The following is a 15,711-nucleotide window of genomic DNA, read 5'->3' on the forward strand; positions in this document are numbered from 1 at the left end:
ATTCAAGTGCTTTAAACCTAGGAAATCTCCGAGATGGTTTTAAACTCAGATTTAACAATAAAGAGTTTGGTAGTATTGTGTTCTAATTTCCCATGTATCTCTTTTCAAAAGAAAACTTATGAATGTTATTTGCTTAGAGTAAATATCTTAGAAGTGCTGTGCCTGTATTGAGTTTTAAGAATGTTGCCTCTTAAGCTCCATCAGTAGTTTACACCAGAATGTGCAGTGCCTGAAAACTTGTCTTCTATTTTGTAACATTAAGTGTACTTTGCTATTACCAATTGTTGATATTAATTACAACTTAACATCTGTGGATGGCCTCAGAGAAGGAATGAACATTTTGGACAGTAACAACACATAGCAGAAGAGAAACTGCACCCCATGAACAGTTAAATTGCAAGGTAATACTAAGCATTGCATCTTGGATAAAGAAGGAAATTTTATTTTAATTTCCAGAATTTCCAAATGTTTCAGGATGATAAGATCTGCAAGTGAAATTCTGTACTGATTGCTTTTTAAATTAAAAAGAAAAAAAAAAAAAGAAAAAAGAAAAAAGAGGGAAAAAAGAAAAGAAAAAAAAGAGTTGCATGAGAGCAAAACTTTGGTGCACCAAATTAATTTTCTGCCTGTTAAAGTGACTGAGACTGTGGACCCTATCAAAGAAGAGCATGCCAGGAGAATTTCAGAGCTTGTTCAGGCAAAGATAGACAAAGACTTGCCCCACCACTCTGATAGTAGGGAACAGAACACCATAATGTAAATTCCAGATTCACTCAAATGCAGACTCAGGTAATCCCACACTTGCCATTGGACCTGAAAGTGCCTGCTGGTACACCCAGAAAACCTTCAGTATGAAGGAGATGGAAACCTGCTACAGCAAAATCCAGCCAATGTTCATTCCCAGCAAAGGTAATAGAGATGCTGCCACTGACATTTGATAGTTTTGATACATCAGGGTTCAAAAAATTCAGATGAGTAGTATTTGACTTCTTACTTGCTCTAAGATCCTGTAGCAAACCAACTTACCACCTCCTAACTAGCAGCTGCAGCTACTACCTCTTATCAATGCCCCTGGGGTAGCCAGACCATTTGGGGCAGGTTTATTATAACTGGCATTAACCTGAGATTATATGTTGATTGATGATCTCAAACTTGCTTTGCATTCCAGAAAATGCAGCTTCACAGCAAGCCTGCTAGCCAGGGAAGTACTGACATGCATGCTCCACAGGTGGAGAGATTAAGGAGCAACTGGAGTACCGTGGCTTACTGGGATCACAGGAGGTCAGAAGTGAAAGAACATTCTTTCTGCTCAGGAGGAGGTGCCACCTGCCTCATCAGTGCTCTGCTGGCAGCCGGGCCCCTTTCAGGTGGAAGGACGGTACATATTTAAAAGGCCATCTGGAGTTTATGACTTCCAATTTAGCATTCCAAGTAAAGTAAAACATTAAATGAGCCTAGCTATCTACAAAGAACTGAGGACCAGGTTGGAGGAAGATCCTGACACTTGCCTTTGAAGTTTAGCCACCTGGAAAGTGCCAGCTGCTAAACATCAAAGGAAACCTGTCCCTCCTCCACCCAGGGCAAAGCCCTTTGCAGAACTTTTCCCTAAGAAACATGACTCTGTTTAGCTTCTCAAGCCAAAGAAAAGCTTTAAAGCTGTTTGACAATCCCAGCAGCAAGGAGGAGGGCTGACTAAAGATACTATTCATTTATCAAGTGAGTTCCAGGCTCCTTGAATGCAAACATCAATCAGTCTGTGGTCCTGCCTGACTGGGACAGCTGAAACTCTTACTGCCAAGCAGAGGAGGAGAAAAGGGTCCTTGCCTCCTATGGTCACATAATGGACTTCAGGACAGGGGGAGAGTGTTCTTAGCTGGAGTAGCCACCTCTTTAAGAATGAAACAATTACTCTCATGCCTCTGGCTGCTATTCTATTGAAAAGAGAGAATAAAACATAAAGCAAACAGGTGGCCATAGGGGTTGGACTGGATTCAGATCAGCATTCCTACTCAGCTTCATTCATACACTGTAATTACCCCACCTGATAAAGGATCAGTATGTTAAATTGAGCTTTCATCTGTCTACTGCAGGGGTTATTAAACATATTTTAAATTTTTCTAAAGCTTCCCTCTCCACATGGTCTTCCAGTCCCAGCCTGAAATTGGTAGATTGAAACTGCAGCTTCTGGATTTTTGCCAGAATTTTACTATATTTGTGTAAATACATATATACATACCTGTATACATATACATATGTAATCAAATTGAAATAAACACTCAAAAAGTTTTGATATGTCTAGCAAATGAAATGGTCCCTTTAGCCATAGTGCTTAACAAAATTGGTACTCCTGACAGCTTCCTTAAGAATAGGGAAAATCAGGTCTATCAAGTTTGCTGAGCATCAGTAGAGTTCCCAGGTTCCCTACTCTCAGGAAGATACCCGTGAGGTTCTGGAGTTACCAACATAGAGAAGCAATGCAACTAAAAGTGTACATTTTAAAATAAAGCTTAATAATCAGGGACGTTAGGAAGTGGGTGCCTATAGGACAAAAAAATCAAACACATAATGCAGTGCTTCCAAGCTAAGTTCCTATGTCAGAGTACTTAGGGCTAGCTAATACTAAAATTACATGTTGAAACTGAATATATTGTGCTTGACTTATCAACTTACAATAACACCCAGCATAATTTTAATATTTGAAATATCCTAACTTCCTTCTACATTAAAATATGCCAAGAGTTTTTCATTAAATTATGAACACTTTGATAAACAGGATGTATAAATCTTCTTGTAGTACTGCAATTTCCAGCTATTTGTTTTCCAGAATTAAGACAATGTGGTTTTGTACTATTGCATGAATACTCTAAGAGGAAAAGGAACACAAAGTCTTCCCTTTGTTTCCACTCAGCCATTTAGTTTTGGGAAAGAATTGTCTCCATATTCTTTTTATCATTTGCAAAGGGCTTGCTAATGAACTTTGGCTAACACTCTCTTCTTGAACAGCTCTAAGACAATGTACTTAGCTGACTTGGACACATTTTAATATACATTTCTTTTATTTTGGCACTTTATCATCAAATTCAGCACAGCAATTACAGACTATTATAGAGCTGTGGCCAACTCTGGCTCCTTAAGTGAGCCTGCATAGGTCACATGTTAGATTCTTCTGCATTCCCAAATAAAATATTGTTATTAGACAGTACTCAAGATGAAAAACCCTCAGCCTAGAACTGGCAATGAATTTTACATTCAGGAATGCCAGAAGCAATTATAAAGAAATTGAGCCCTGTTTTAGGCTGAACTACTGTTCCATTTGCAGCCACTGGCAACTTTCCAACAGCATGCTCAAATCTTATTAGTCAGGGTGGCGACTATTTGTTCACCATTGAGGAGCCCAGGTGTCACAGTACTGATCAGACCTTCCCTCCAGACACTCATCAGACTTTTATGGTCTCCAGCAGCTGGTCCTAAGTCTGTGTAGGGTACAGTGCTGTCTCCTGCTTTGGCATCTCTGACATCTTCCTGGACATGGCTTTCAGTTACTCTTCCGTAGCACCTCATGCTTCAGTGGCCCTGGGGTCCCAGAATTACAATAGACTTCCAAAACACTTTGGAAAGTGTTACTAAGCATCCTCTTTTTGCAGTCCCAGTCTTTAACATTCACAGTTTAACATCCTCAGAACATATGGTGTACGTGATATTCTGCAAAGATTTTTATCTGACGTACTGTAATTTTAGACAGCATTAATTGTATGCAGTTCTAAACAAAGCAATAAACACCCAAAATACAATCTCTTTCTTGAAATTGGTTTTCCTATAGGACTTTCTCAGGGTCTCTTGAGTGTATGCAACATCTACTTCTCCAGTTTCTCTTTGCAAATATGGGTTATTTGTAGCAGCATTAATTTATTTCTCCTTCAACATTCTCCTAGATAGCTCTTTCTTTGACCTTCTATATTTGCATAGTCAAAAGAGGCAAAACAAAACCCAATAACAATGTAGCCATTTTCTTTAAAAATATTAGCTTTTTATTTCTTCTTCTAGCTTTAAGGCTCACCATTCTTTTCAAATCACTGCCTTACTCTTTTCTTTTGTTCTTCTTTTTGTGGGCCTTTATGATTTCAAACCCTATTTTTCAGTAGAAAAACTGCATATTCTATGCTTTGAACTAACTCAGAGTCCTTAGAAACTTTCAAGAGAATGGAAATTATTTTTAAATTACACTTTATTTGCTATAGTCTGAAAGTGATGTGTGTGTATATATATATAATCCTCATTGATAAAATACAGTTAACTCTACTTTTACTAGGCAATTCCATGATTTTGAGAAATCTGCTCATAATTTAATGCATATAAAGATTCTTCTTTCAAGTTACTATGATAAGCTATTATTAGAACATGGAGATTTTTTAAGGATATCCGAAATGCACCAGCAGAATAACTAGTAATGATGGTGCATCACCATTGGAAGAATTATTTGTTTCAGCAAGATAAAAATAGGATTGTTATCTTTCAGTGGAGTAAAAAGTTTCCCATTTCAGAAAACTTTTTAATATAACATTATTCTTTTCATGATCAATATAAATAATTTAAAAAATTGGAGTGTTTGTACTCCCTTTCTGAAGCCAGACACAGAAAAATTGATTCTATACACAAATAGACTTGCCTTTATTATAATCCCCTCTATCTCTCCAAACATCCAAGTGAAGGCTCACATCATAACCTGAAGATCAGTAGATTTAAATATACACTCCATAGGAGTAGAGTCTTGCAAGCACATGGGAATTTGGGTTGGTTGTTTCTTGTTGGGGTTGTTTTGAATACTGGGTGCTTCAGCTCAGGCTGCAACTATTTCAGCACAACCGAACAAGAGGCACCGTTTAAAATATTTCTAAACCTACTACAAAATCTGTAGTTCAAAAGCAGCACTTTTCCATTGGGAATCAAAAAGTGGCCAATACAGATCTGGAAATTCTGAGATTACATTCCCTGATGAAATGTTCTCTTGATTTCCTAATAAATTAACCACATCCTTTTCTAGGCTGAGATTAAAAGAATCTTTGCTGCAGAGTTAACCCTGAAGTGATGAAGGCATGAATAATTGCTTCTGCACCAAAATGAGTGGACAAAAATTGTACTTGGAATGAATGCTGTGAAAGAAAATAGTAACATAACTACTGCAGTATCCTGCAGCAGAAGGGGATACAAAATTTTTCACAGATGAAGGAAGAACACCAGAAGTAAAGAGCAGATTTATCCTCTCCAATGAAACAGTAAATTCAATACAGCTTAACAGAGGCATCCTCTCAGCTATGAACTTGGAGCACACCTTTGTCAGCAGTGAGTACCAACGAGCTAGTGGCCACCTCTGCTCCCTTGCCTTGTCCCAGAGGACTAACTGGGATGAAGGAGATAAAGAACAGGGAATGTGATACCCAGTGTCTTCTCATTAATCCTCTGGTGGCTCTGTGTAAGCTGTTAGCAGGAAAGGGACTTTCAGAAGAGCACCTGGAAGAGTCCTCAGCAGTTCAGGCTGTTTAAGCTAATTTATCATGATAATTAAACACAGGTGAGCCAGTTGTATTTTATCACAATTGTTCACAGGACTGGAATCTTCTTCTACAGAGACAGCTCTGGGAAAATATCTGATTGTGCTTCAGCCGGACTCAAGGCTATTAAACAGGCACCTTTTAGTTATGTGTTTTGGCAAACTTGGCTTTATTTTCCTGTGTGTGAAGAATGGTATTACTGATGGCCATTATATCCAGTGTCAGAGTCACAGCATGTAACTCATGCTCTCTGTTAGCACTGGAGGTGTGCCAAGGCCCACCAGAGTCGAGCCCCAGCCATTCGGGTGGGTGGCTCACACCACTTGCTGTGAACGAAGACAAAATAGAAGTAGTTACTCCCTGGCAATCCTTACAGCTTCAGTCAGACACAGAACATGTTAGAGTCAAAGTTCCTCTGGAAAGGCAGGGTTACACTTCTTGTATAGATTAATTTGTGACTGATCACTTTCACAAAGTTGTTTAAATTATTTTGTCCATGACAAATTTCAAATTTTAGATTAACTCACTACCCTGTCTTGGTGACATCTCTGTAAATTCTGCAATGACATGCAATTTGCATTGAACTCCCAGGAGATACCTATAAACATGAGTCAAATGCCAGCAATTAGCAAAATATCAGGTGAAAAGAAAATCTGTTCTTGCATAGCTACTTCTCAAGGCTAAGTACTGAAGTCTTTGTAAACCATCGATGTACATCAGTCACAGAATTATATAAGCACCAGCATTGAAGGGAGGGAACACTTCTGCCCTCTGGGAAGCATTAACATGGTCAAGACATTAGTCAGCCTCATTCATTTAAACTTCATTTAAAATGTATTTTAAGCCTCAACAACACAAAAGAAATTCACAGAAATTTCACAAAATTTGAAAAAATGATAGTTCCTGGAAAGCTTATATAATCAAGAACATTTATTGTTATGTTTACACAACTTGACTTCATATTAACATCTCTTGATGTTTTGATTACTTCATTTAACACCTCCTGTTATTTTGATTACTTTACAGCAGTACAAAGTCAGCTTGTATGGTCAATGACAGACTCACCTCCCCAGTGCTCATCACACACTGTGAACAAGGTGGTTTTATTGGCTAATCCTGGGAACACACTGCTGCACTCCATAACAATAGCCTGAGGAATCATTATGATGCAGGACACAATCCAGATAATTATAATGCTGTTCCTTGCTCGCTTGGCTGTGCTTTTAAACATCAAAGGGTGACAAATTGCATACCATCGATCCAAAGCAATGCAGCTGAGTGTTAGGACAGACACAGACACGGAAACTGTCTAAAGAAAAAGAAATATTATATAAATATAAATGTGGGGGTTTTTCCTAGAGTTTAAAAAATTATTTATCATCATTTCCCCCCAGAGTTTTAAAAATTTTTTATGTTTTCAACATAGTTAATTCTTTATCTGCAATTGTTAAATAGACTCCCAGAAAAAAAGACTACTTTTAAAATAACTTCTTACAGAATTACAACATATATCCTCATCTGCTGTACTCCTACTAGAATCCACAAGATAATTCACACATTAAGATGCTAACTAAACAGAATGGGTGTTGCAAAATCAAATTTTGAAATAGAAAATTTAATCAGCTTGGAATGTACAAAACTTTATCTGAAAAAACTTTTCAAACATTAGACAGTGAATTTTATCTTTTTTCTTTGTAGAAAAAATTGTTTGTTTCTATGTTATATTAGCATACCAGAGCCATCATTTCACTTTTTATTTTTACAAGAACAATGAAACCCAGGATCTCATGAAAAAGTCCTTGACAACAATCAGCTTAAGGCAGACTAAAATATTTTACCTTTTATTTAGTAAAGGAAATAACCTATCACTTCAGCTTTATTGTTTCAATTTATATGCTTGGTGATCACTCACTCTTCAGATTTTCTTTCACTAGAATGGAGATTTTGAAAAAAAAAGTTGTGATTTTGATTGTATCAAGTAGAGGTTGTAGCTGCTGGAGAACTTTGCCTTTGACATTATATTTCTTTGGCCATCAAGGTATCTTCTGCAAATATAAACTGTGCTGGAGGCACAGAGATGATGATCTGCATACACTCTGAGTATTGCTTAATTCTTCTGAATTTTAATGACTACAAAGCCAAGCACTTGTCTTTCTAGTTTACCCAGTCAGTTCATCCATTCACCTATTCTTAGAAAAGGTATTTATCAATCATTTTGATGTAAATGATTTCAAAACTAGTCAAGTCCATGGGTAAATGAGAAGCAATTATTGCTTAAGGCAGACAATCTGATCAACTCCCAGCGAACCTGGATACTTTGACACAAATACAGTAAACATAAAAAAAGTTTATACTGCCTTCAGAAGTTGGATTCTCTGTCCTAGACACTTGTGTAGCTGTTCAGATCCACACAGAGAGAATATTAATGAGTTTATTTATGTTTACAGGTATTTTTATTACTTTACATCCCTTCTGAATCATTAAAAAGATCACAAAAAGTAAAGAGCATAGAAAAATGTTCCAAAAGATGCATTTTTGAAGGCCAACAATTAGATGGGATGAAAACCTTTATTCTGCATAATCATATTCCCAAGTGGAACAGTCTTTTAGGCCTCAGCATGTACTCTGAGATATCTACTCAGTATCAGGTATGGACTTTCATTGGATTAGAAGTATCAGGAAGACGCTGTTGTCATTTCTGGTTCTCATAACATGGCTAATGTGTACACAAACAGAAAAATAATACCTGTAGGTAGGGAATCACTTTACAGAGGGTCTGCCCAAAGAACCACGTTTCTGTGATGTCCACAACTAAAGTTGCTGGAAGACAAGTAATTGTGACCAGAATGTCAGCCAGAGAGAGATTCACTATGAAGTAGTTGGTAACGGTCCGCATGTGATGGTTCTTCCACACTGCAAGGCAAACTGGATTTGGAAAGACAAGTTAGTGAGATGGAAATGACTTAGGAAATGCTTTAAGAGGAAAACATTTGACTTTGTGGAATTAAGGAAATGTTTGTGTCCTTTGTTTAACACAGAGTATCTGAATATGCAAGAACCATGTGTTTTCTTTTAGAGTAGAAACAAGAGGGTACATGTAGACAGATTCTTATTGCACAAAGAAAGCTTTCCACAGACTGCAGGGTGGAAAATAATCCAACATATAAAGCATCTTCTCTGCTAGTTAATCTTCACTAACTACTCATACAACTTTCTTCATTTCTCTTTCAAGTCATTGGCTCTAGTCTACAGCGATACACATCTATCTATACCTGCAAATGTTTATCTATTTTCTTATAATAGCATGATGCTTAAATCAAATTACTGCAACACAGAGTCTTGTAAGCTGTACAAATATAATTTTAGAAAATATTTTGCTGGATTTAATATATCTATTGCATCTGCAGAGAATCTGTAACAATTTTCTGGGTAACTGTTATTTGAATTAAGTTAATAAAAGTAATTTTTGCTGTATTAAATGTCACATTTTTGATGGTGATCAAAAGCAGCATGTAGCAGGCACTTTATAAGATGTGCCTTTAAAGCTTGTTTTGTATATTTTATGTCACTCTTTTTCACACTGAAAGACTTTTAGAAATGAAACAAATCAATCTTTAAAATCACTACACTAAATTCATAAGCTGCTGAATTAAAAATGCCATAATTAAGTCTAGGAAAGTAGCAGAAAAGTAATTTTGAAAATAATTTTGGAAGTCAAACCCTGAGTGACTGGTGCAATCAAAAGCTTTTGAATTATTTCGATTTTTAAATTCATTCACCCAAAGATCTTTAAAAACTGATGCCCAAAATTTTCCAGAAACACCACAATACTTTTTGTAAGACAAGAATAAAATTCATTGTACATCAAAGGGTCTTCTCTGCAAACAATTATTCATCCATCATGCACATCTAGATGAAGATTCAAAGTCTCCTAATCTGTCAGGATCTAGCACAGTGCTTAATTTAGATATACTAAACAGATCAGAGAATGTTAAAAAATAGAGCTAAAAAGGTCCTCAAGAGGTTGCCCAAATCTAAAATGGAATCTGCCAGAGTTAAGCCACTCTCTTATAGTCATTAAACTACCTAAAACAGCTGGAAAAAAATACACAGACTTTAAGGCACATAAGCTCTTGAGATCAGATGCTTCTTTAGATCCTAAGAGAGATGATGTGCCTGAAAGCTTCTGTCTGTCTTCCAGCTCTATCAGTTGATCTCATAAAATATATTAATTCATTCCACAAATCTTGTCTTATGTCTCTAGAACAACAGAACTACAGCAAGACAACAACTAAGCAACTGTTGGCAAGTTTTCATTTGAAAATGTGCTGTATTTGAAGATACCACACATCTCTTAAATGTGTTGCACTGTTTCATTATCTTCCCTTCCCTACAAAAAAAAAATTCTTCTCATGTCTAATCTACTTTTTTTTTTGCTGCTATTTGTATACCTTTTTTTTTTTTCTGCACAGAGGCAGAAATGAGGAAGAGTTTTTTTTCCTGCAGCAATGCTTCACATATGTAAGGATTTTTGTTATATATTTCCTCAGAACTTCAGAGCTCTTAATCTTTTACTCTCAGTCATTCTTAGAACTTCTGCAATCATCCTTGTTGCTGCTCTCTGGGCACTTTCAGATGGAATTGAACCTTTCTGGTGAGAGTGCAGTGACCAAAACTGGCAGAATATGCTTTCAAGATCTTACCAGTGCAGTGTTGGGAGCTGAGATTGCAGTACTTCTTCATGGGGGATATGTTTAGACACTTAGACTAGGACACAGAGAAAGGGAGAGGCTAGGTGGCCTTTAGTTTCCCTAAGAGGTAATTTTATTAACTCTCTTAAGATATAGGCTTCCAAGGTTCATCTAAAACCTCTGCTGTGATGCAACATATGCTCTTCATATATTTTAATGTGTTGCAGAGATAGCTCTGGATTCTGTCACTTGGATAAATTTAATTTTTGCTATATATGTATCATGCTGTCATAAATGCAAATGAAAACCTCTCTACAAAGATCTTCACTGTTCTTGGACTGGTTTTGAAAAGAAAACAGTATAAATTTCTTCCATTGTTTTCTTCCTGAATACGGAATTTCAGATTTTCTTAGTTTTGTCCTCAGATACCTAAAAGGCAAGGCTTAAAGGAAACATCATATTGATTGTATTTTCTTCCCATTTGGAAGATTTAAAGTACCCACCAAAGTAATTATCTCTACAGCATTGCATGATAATTGCAATGCTGATACAACATAACAAATCAGAGCTTTATCACTGTCACTCATGCATGGGGTAACCACAGTTATAGTCTGATAGTACAGAGGCAGCACCTGATAGGGAACAAATACATTGCTGCCCCTCTGGAACGTTGTTTGCAGTTGGAAATGCAAAGCTGGGGAACAAAAATTCAAAAAACATTTCACTTTCAATAATTTTAATATTTAACTCTAAAAATTTGAAGATCTGGACATTTACTTATGGCTGTTCTTTGTCTTAAGTGCAATTCATATTGAAAGTATGGTCCTGTCTTTTAGTTGGACAAAAGTTGATGTTAAGCGGCAATGTTTTGCTGGGCTTCTTATTCTTTTTATCAACAGGCAAAAATTAAATAAAAAGTTGTTTAAAAGTTCACAGTTTGGCTCCTTTTTTCTCATATTATGGTTCCAACATCCTGTGTTCTACTCAGTTCAGACAACTACATCATTTACAGCCATGGATGTCAGTGCCTAAAGGTGCAAGGTTTAAGCAGATATGTTTGGTCTTTGACCAGGCCTATTCCCATTCCTGTGCTGGTCCATGTGAAAAAGACCTGAATATAAACATTATTTCTGGTAAAACAAATCCATTAAATTGACAAATATGAGGTCAATCTCACTGGCAGCCAGCTGTATCAGAAATCAATTCATAGCATTCTGCATCTTGAGTTCAAGGCTGTATGAGCAAATGAAACTTTGTGATACCCCAGAGATCTAAGAATTACTACCATTTTCATCTCTGACACAAAGAAAGTGAAGTGCAGAACAGAAGTTGTTAAAGGCCCTACAGTAAATCAGACACAGAATGAGAAACTTGGACTCCTAATTCCCTGCTGTGTACTAAACCTTCCAGATCCCACTGCCTTAACACAGATGGAATTCAGATGAACTTCAGTATTTGCTGCTCCTCAGAGTAACATAAAAGACTGTGCCTCTTGCTACTCAGGGTGTAGAGTGTTCAGGAAAGCCAAGATACAGAACTACCCCTGAATTCCCTTGAATTCTAATCTGTGGGGATAGGCACCTGGAAGGTGAAAAAGCCCAATAGCTTACAAGCATAGAAATGCAAGATAATTTGTTACTTTATATTTCTCTGCTTATGCTTGTATATTTCCCCTTTTGACCTCTTCTCTTCTTCACAGCATAAAATTTCCCATTATTTTATGGTACATAGCACAAGAGCACCTTAATCAGCTTTAAGTTTACATAAGCATTTACATACTACCATAAAAAAAAAAAAAAGAGAGAGAGCCTGTGAAAAAAAGCCTCTGAAGAGGAAGTATTTAAAACCAAGTCAGCTTTCTCTGCCCTCATTGCCCTCTGCTGTTTGCAGTACTGTTTTGAACCTGCCACAAGCATTGCTAATGTTTTCTTTCAGTGCAAGGCTAAAAAGCTGTGAGGATCTGCTATGAGTTATTTGAATAGGACATAATGATAACAAGTCATAAATAAGTCCTAAATGACATAAAGTTAGTTGAATACATTCCTTCCAGACTCGCTCTTTCTGAGTTTACTACAGTCCAAGGTAACTCAGTAGTCTTGGACAATAGCTTCATTGATAGTGTTCTAGCAGCTCATCAAGAAAGATTCTCTAGCCTGTGCTCAAAACCTGCTATTTTATAGGCATGAAAAATAGTTTGACTATGCCACTGAATATTGTGCAGCTAGTTAAGTGTCAGAACAAAGGAATTTAATATACACACTCCTTTAATTACACATTTTCATCCCAGGCAGTTTTACAGAGAAGCACTCAGCTCACACAGAAACACTCAAGTAACAGGCTAGGAAAAGAAAGTTCCATGGAGGTTAAATGCCATCTGCCTGCCCAAACAGAAATAGCAGAGAGCTGTGAATTTCCACTTATCCTGAAGAACAGAAGAAAGGATAAGAAAGATAGTAAAGAGTCTCAATTGGGCGTGTATTTTACCAAAAAGTACTTCAAAATCATAAAATAGGAGATGAGGCCAGCAGCAGCCTTCCTAAAAAGCTGGGAGATACCACTGTGTTAACAGGATGCCTGTTTAGTTGGAGCACAGGAGAGTGGCCCAAACTAAGCTCTCCATCAAAAATCTGTGAAATAGAAAAATAATTTAATAAAACCTCAATTTAACATTATGTGCAAAGCTTTTATGCAGCCTTTGATGTCCCTAGCTATAAATGGGACTGAGAAAGAAAGTGGGGAAAGTGATGTTAACACAGACACTGAAGAAAAGGATTAGAAAGGAGAGAAATGTAAAAAAGCAGTTATGAAACATGCTTCTGCTGTGCATGATTTTCCCTAGTGCTAATGGAACCCAATTACCTGTCCAATGTATTGTATAATTTTCCATATTTTTGCTTTTATTTTACAAAGCCAGTCGGAATTAGAGCTATTCCTGCAAGTGCAAACAGGCCGGCCAGGTTTCACCAGGAGCAGCTGTTTTTCTAATGGCTGTTAGACTGCCCCAGATCCCTCATCTCACCGGGGACATTTCACTTTTTCAGACTTCAGCAGAGCCTTAAAAAGCGAAGCACTTGTTGTTCCCACCTCTTCCACACAGTGTCAGTAAAGCCTCGGAAACCAGCTGGAGTCGCCAGGCTGAAAGCGTTTGGAAAAATTTGTGGAGGCTCTCCATAAGCCAGGATAGTTCTGTGATGACGAAGCTGCTTTCCGGACCCATCCTCCAAACCTGATGATCTCCCACTCCCCAAAAATTTCACAGGAAATTCCCAACAAGGACAAAAAAACGCAAAAATCAAACTTAAAATTTAAGAAGGATTGCAGTTAGAAATCCATCAAGAAAGCTTCACCTCATATTCCTGAAGAAAAAAAACCTTCTCTAATATGACAATACAGTGAGATTGGTATTTTTCACGTACAAATTTAGTCCCTGTGGTTTAGTGTCCTGAGGCATTTTAATTAGAGGCTGTAATGGTGTTTAATCAATTAGCACAGCTCATTGTATCTCAAGCTGAATATGAAAACAATAAAAAGGCTCCATCTGGTATAAAGTGCAGCTGCTTGCCTCCTGGAAGATTTATGCTGTCTTGAGCATATTAAACACTGTGCTGCAGTCCTTCCACTGGTGGATTCCTGGGTCAGCTGTCAATTTGTTTTCTACCTGTCAACCCTAAATCATTTCCCTTACACTCCAGAAGTCTTGTCAACCTCTTATTCAGTGGGTCATCTTTCAGTGCAACTTCCTGGCCAAAATAGAAATGCAATTTCCATAACCAGCAATAACTGACATTTTCATATATAAAGGAACGACTTTATCTCTTATCTAATTTTTGATGAATAATAAATCCCAGATGGAAGTAAACAAAGAATTATCATATTTCATTCTAAACTACAATGATTTTATTTTGCTTTGGTAATTCAGTCTGACAACTGTTTGACTGAAATGTCATAATATAGTCATCCAGAAGTTATTTGGAACTGATGCTGTGATTATAAGACCTGGTAATCAGCATCTCCAAATGCATTAGGCAGAAAGCTTCTAAAAAACTTTACTCTTTCACAGTATTTTACAACCATTGACAAAACATGTGATAAATAGTTTTCTTTTTTTATTCTCTATCTCCTAAACCACCCACCCCCAATTGTTTTCTCCTCACAATGAATTGGTTCTCCATATGGAATTCTTCCTCTTGTTCTCTTTTGGTGATACTATCTGCTGCAAATCAAGATCTAGGTGGTGGGATGTCAAGCAACACAAGGTTGAAAGGAAGGCTAAGTAGATATGCTACCAAAGGGAATTCTGGAGAGCTAGAGCCCCTGTGAAAACACTGAATGTATACTGCTGGAAGGAAAATGCTGTCATTAAAACTACCTTCATTATGAATGACTCCTGATTAAGGATTCTTCTGCTTTGACTTAAAAGTCTAAAAATTGGGTGCTTAAGACTAAGCTTATTTAAGGAAGGCTTCTCATGAGTTTTTCAATAATTTTATTGATGATCTTGATTAAGGGGAAAGAAGGACTTTAAATTGCAGAGGATATTTAATTAGGGGTTTTTGAAAGCAGCAATGAGAACAAAAGATCTAAAACAAAGCAATATCTTCTGTGAATAGGGATCTATCTAATCCTTAGGCTGTCCATCTCTTACCCACTATTAAGCTCAAAGCTCACATATTACTTCATTTTTACATAACTAATCTTATCTGAAAGAAAGGAGACCAACATGAGACCAGGCTTACATTGAAAAGTAATAGAAAGAATGGCACAAAGAAAATACGCTGTTTTATACAATGTTTATTATAAAGGAAATACTGAAGAAAAAAAAATCCTGTGTCTGGCAACAATGCCTGGCAGATAAGAACTGTCCTTGAATACATGATGTGATAGCTAAAAAGACAGACAATACTCTGTGCAAAGGAATTACATGGCCTACCAGTGAGGCAATAGCTCCACATCAACAGGAAACACTAAATGTGTTCAAACATGTGTGAAGAAATCCTTAGGAACAGGACAAAAGGAGCAGGTGGCTAGGTCATGCTCCCTATGTCTCACATATAAACAAGTGTGCATGTGTAGGTTCCATCACACAGGAAAAATACCAAAACTGTAACAAATGTAGTTGAGTAACATAGAACACATGAAATCCCAAAGTATTTTGCTGAACATCAGCTTCATTGGAATATACTAATGGGGAACTGCCACCCACAAAAGACAGTGAGGATCAACATAAATAAAAAACCAGATAATAACAACTAGTTTGCTTGCAGCAATATGTTTTCTGAGGTTTTCTACCTACCACAAGTTCTATTGTACCAAAAAGTTAAGAGTTGTGGGTTTTGGCTTACTCAACTGCTCCAGCACACTTCTAAATCTTAAGAACTGGCTTATCAAGGCATTAGAGAAGAAAACAAGAACTGAATTTTGTGTAGTGGAAGCCTATTTGTAGGGATCACAACTGGGAGTAAAAGCACAAC

General features: G+C 37.0%; 1 protein-coding gene across 2 annotated transcripts in view; it reads right to left on the reverse strand.

The window, feature by feature from the left end:
* HCRTR2 (hypocretin receptor 2) overlaps positions 1-15,711 on the reverse strand; it is a 34,901-nt gene that overhangs the window by 12,461 nt on the left and 6,729 nt on the right. For both annotated transcript variants that reach the window (XM_054630096.2, XM_077174958.1), the window contains exons 2-3: positions 8,296-8,474; positions 6,615-6,858 (exon numbers count right to left, since the gene is read on the reverse strand). In XM_054630096.2, coding sequence (XP_054486071.1) covers positions 6,615-6,858; positions 8,296-8,474 — 423 coding nt within the window. The remainder of the gene's footprint in view (positions 1-6,614; positions 6,859-8,295; positions 8,475-15,711) is intronic.

Source organism: Agelaius phoeniceus, chromosome 3 (genome assembly GCF_051311805.1).
Source record: "Agelaius phoeniceus isolate bAgePho1 chromosome 3, bAgePho1.hap1, whole genome shotgun sequence".
Classification (NCBI taxonomy): domain Eukaryota; kingdom Metazoa; phylum Chordata; class Aves; order Passeriformes; family Icteridae; genus Agelaius; species Agelaius phoeniceus.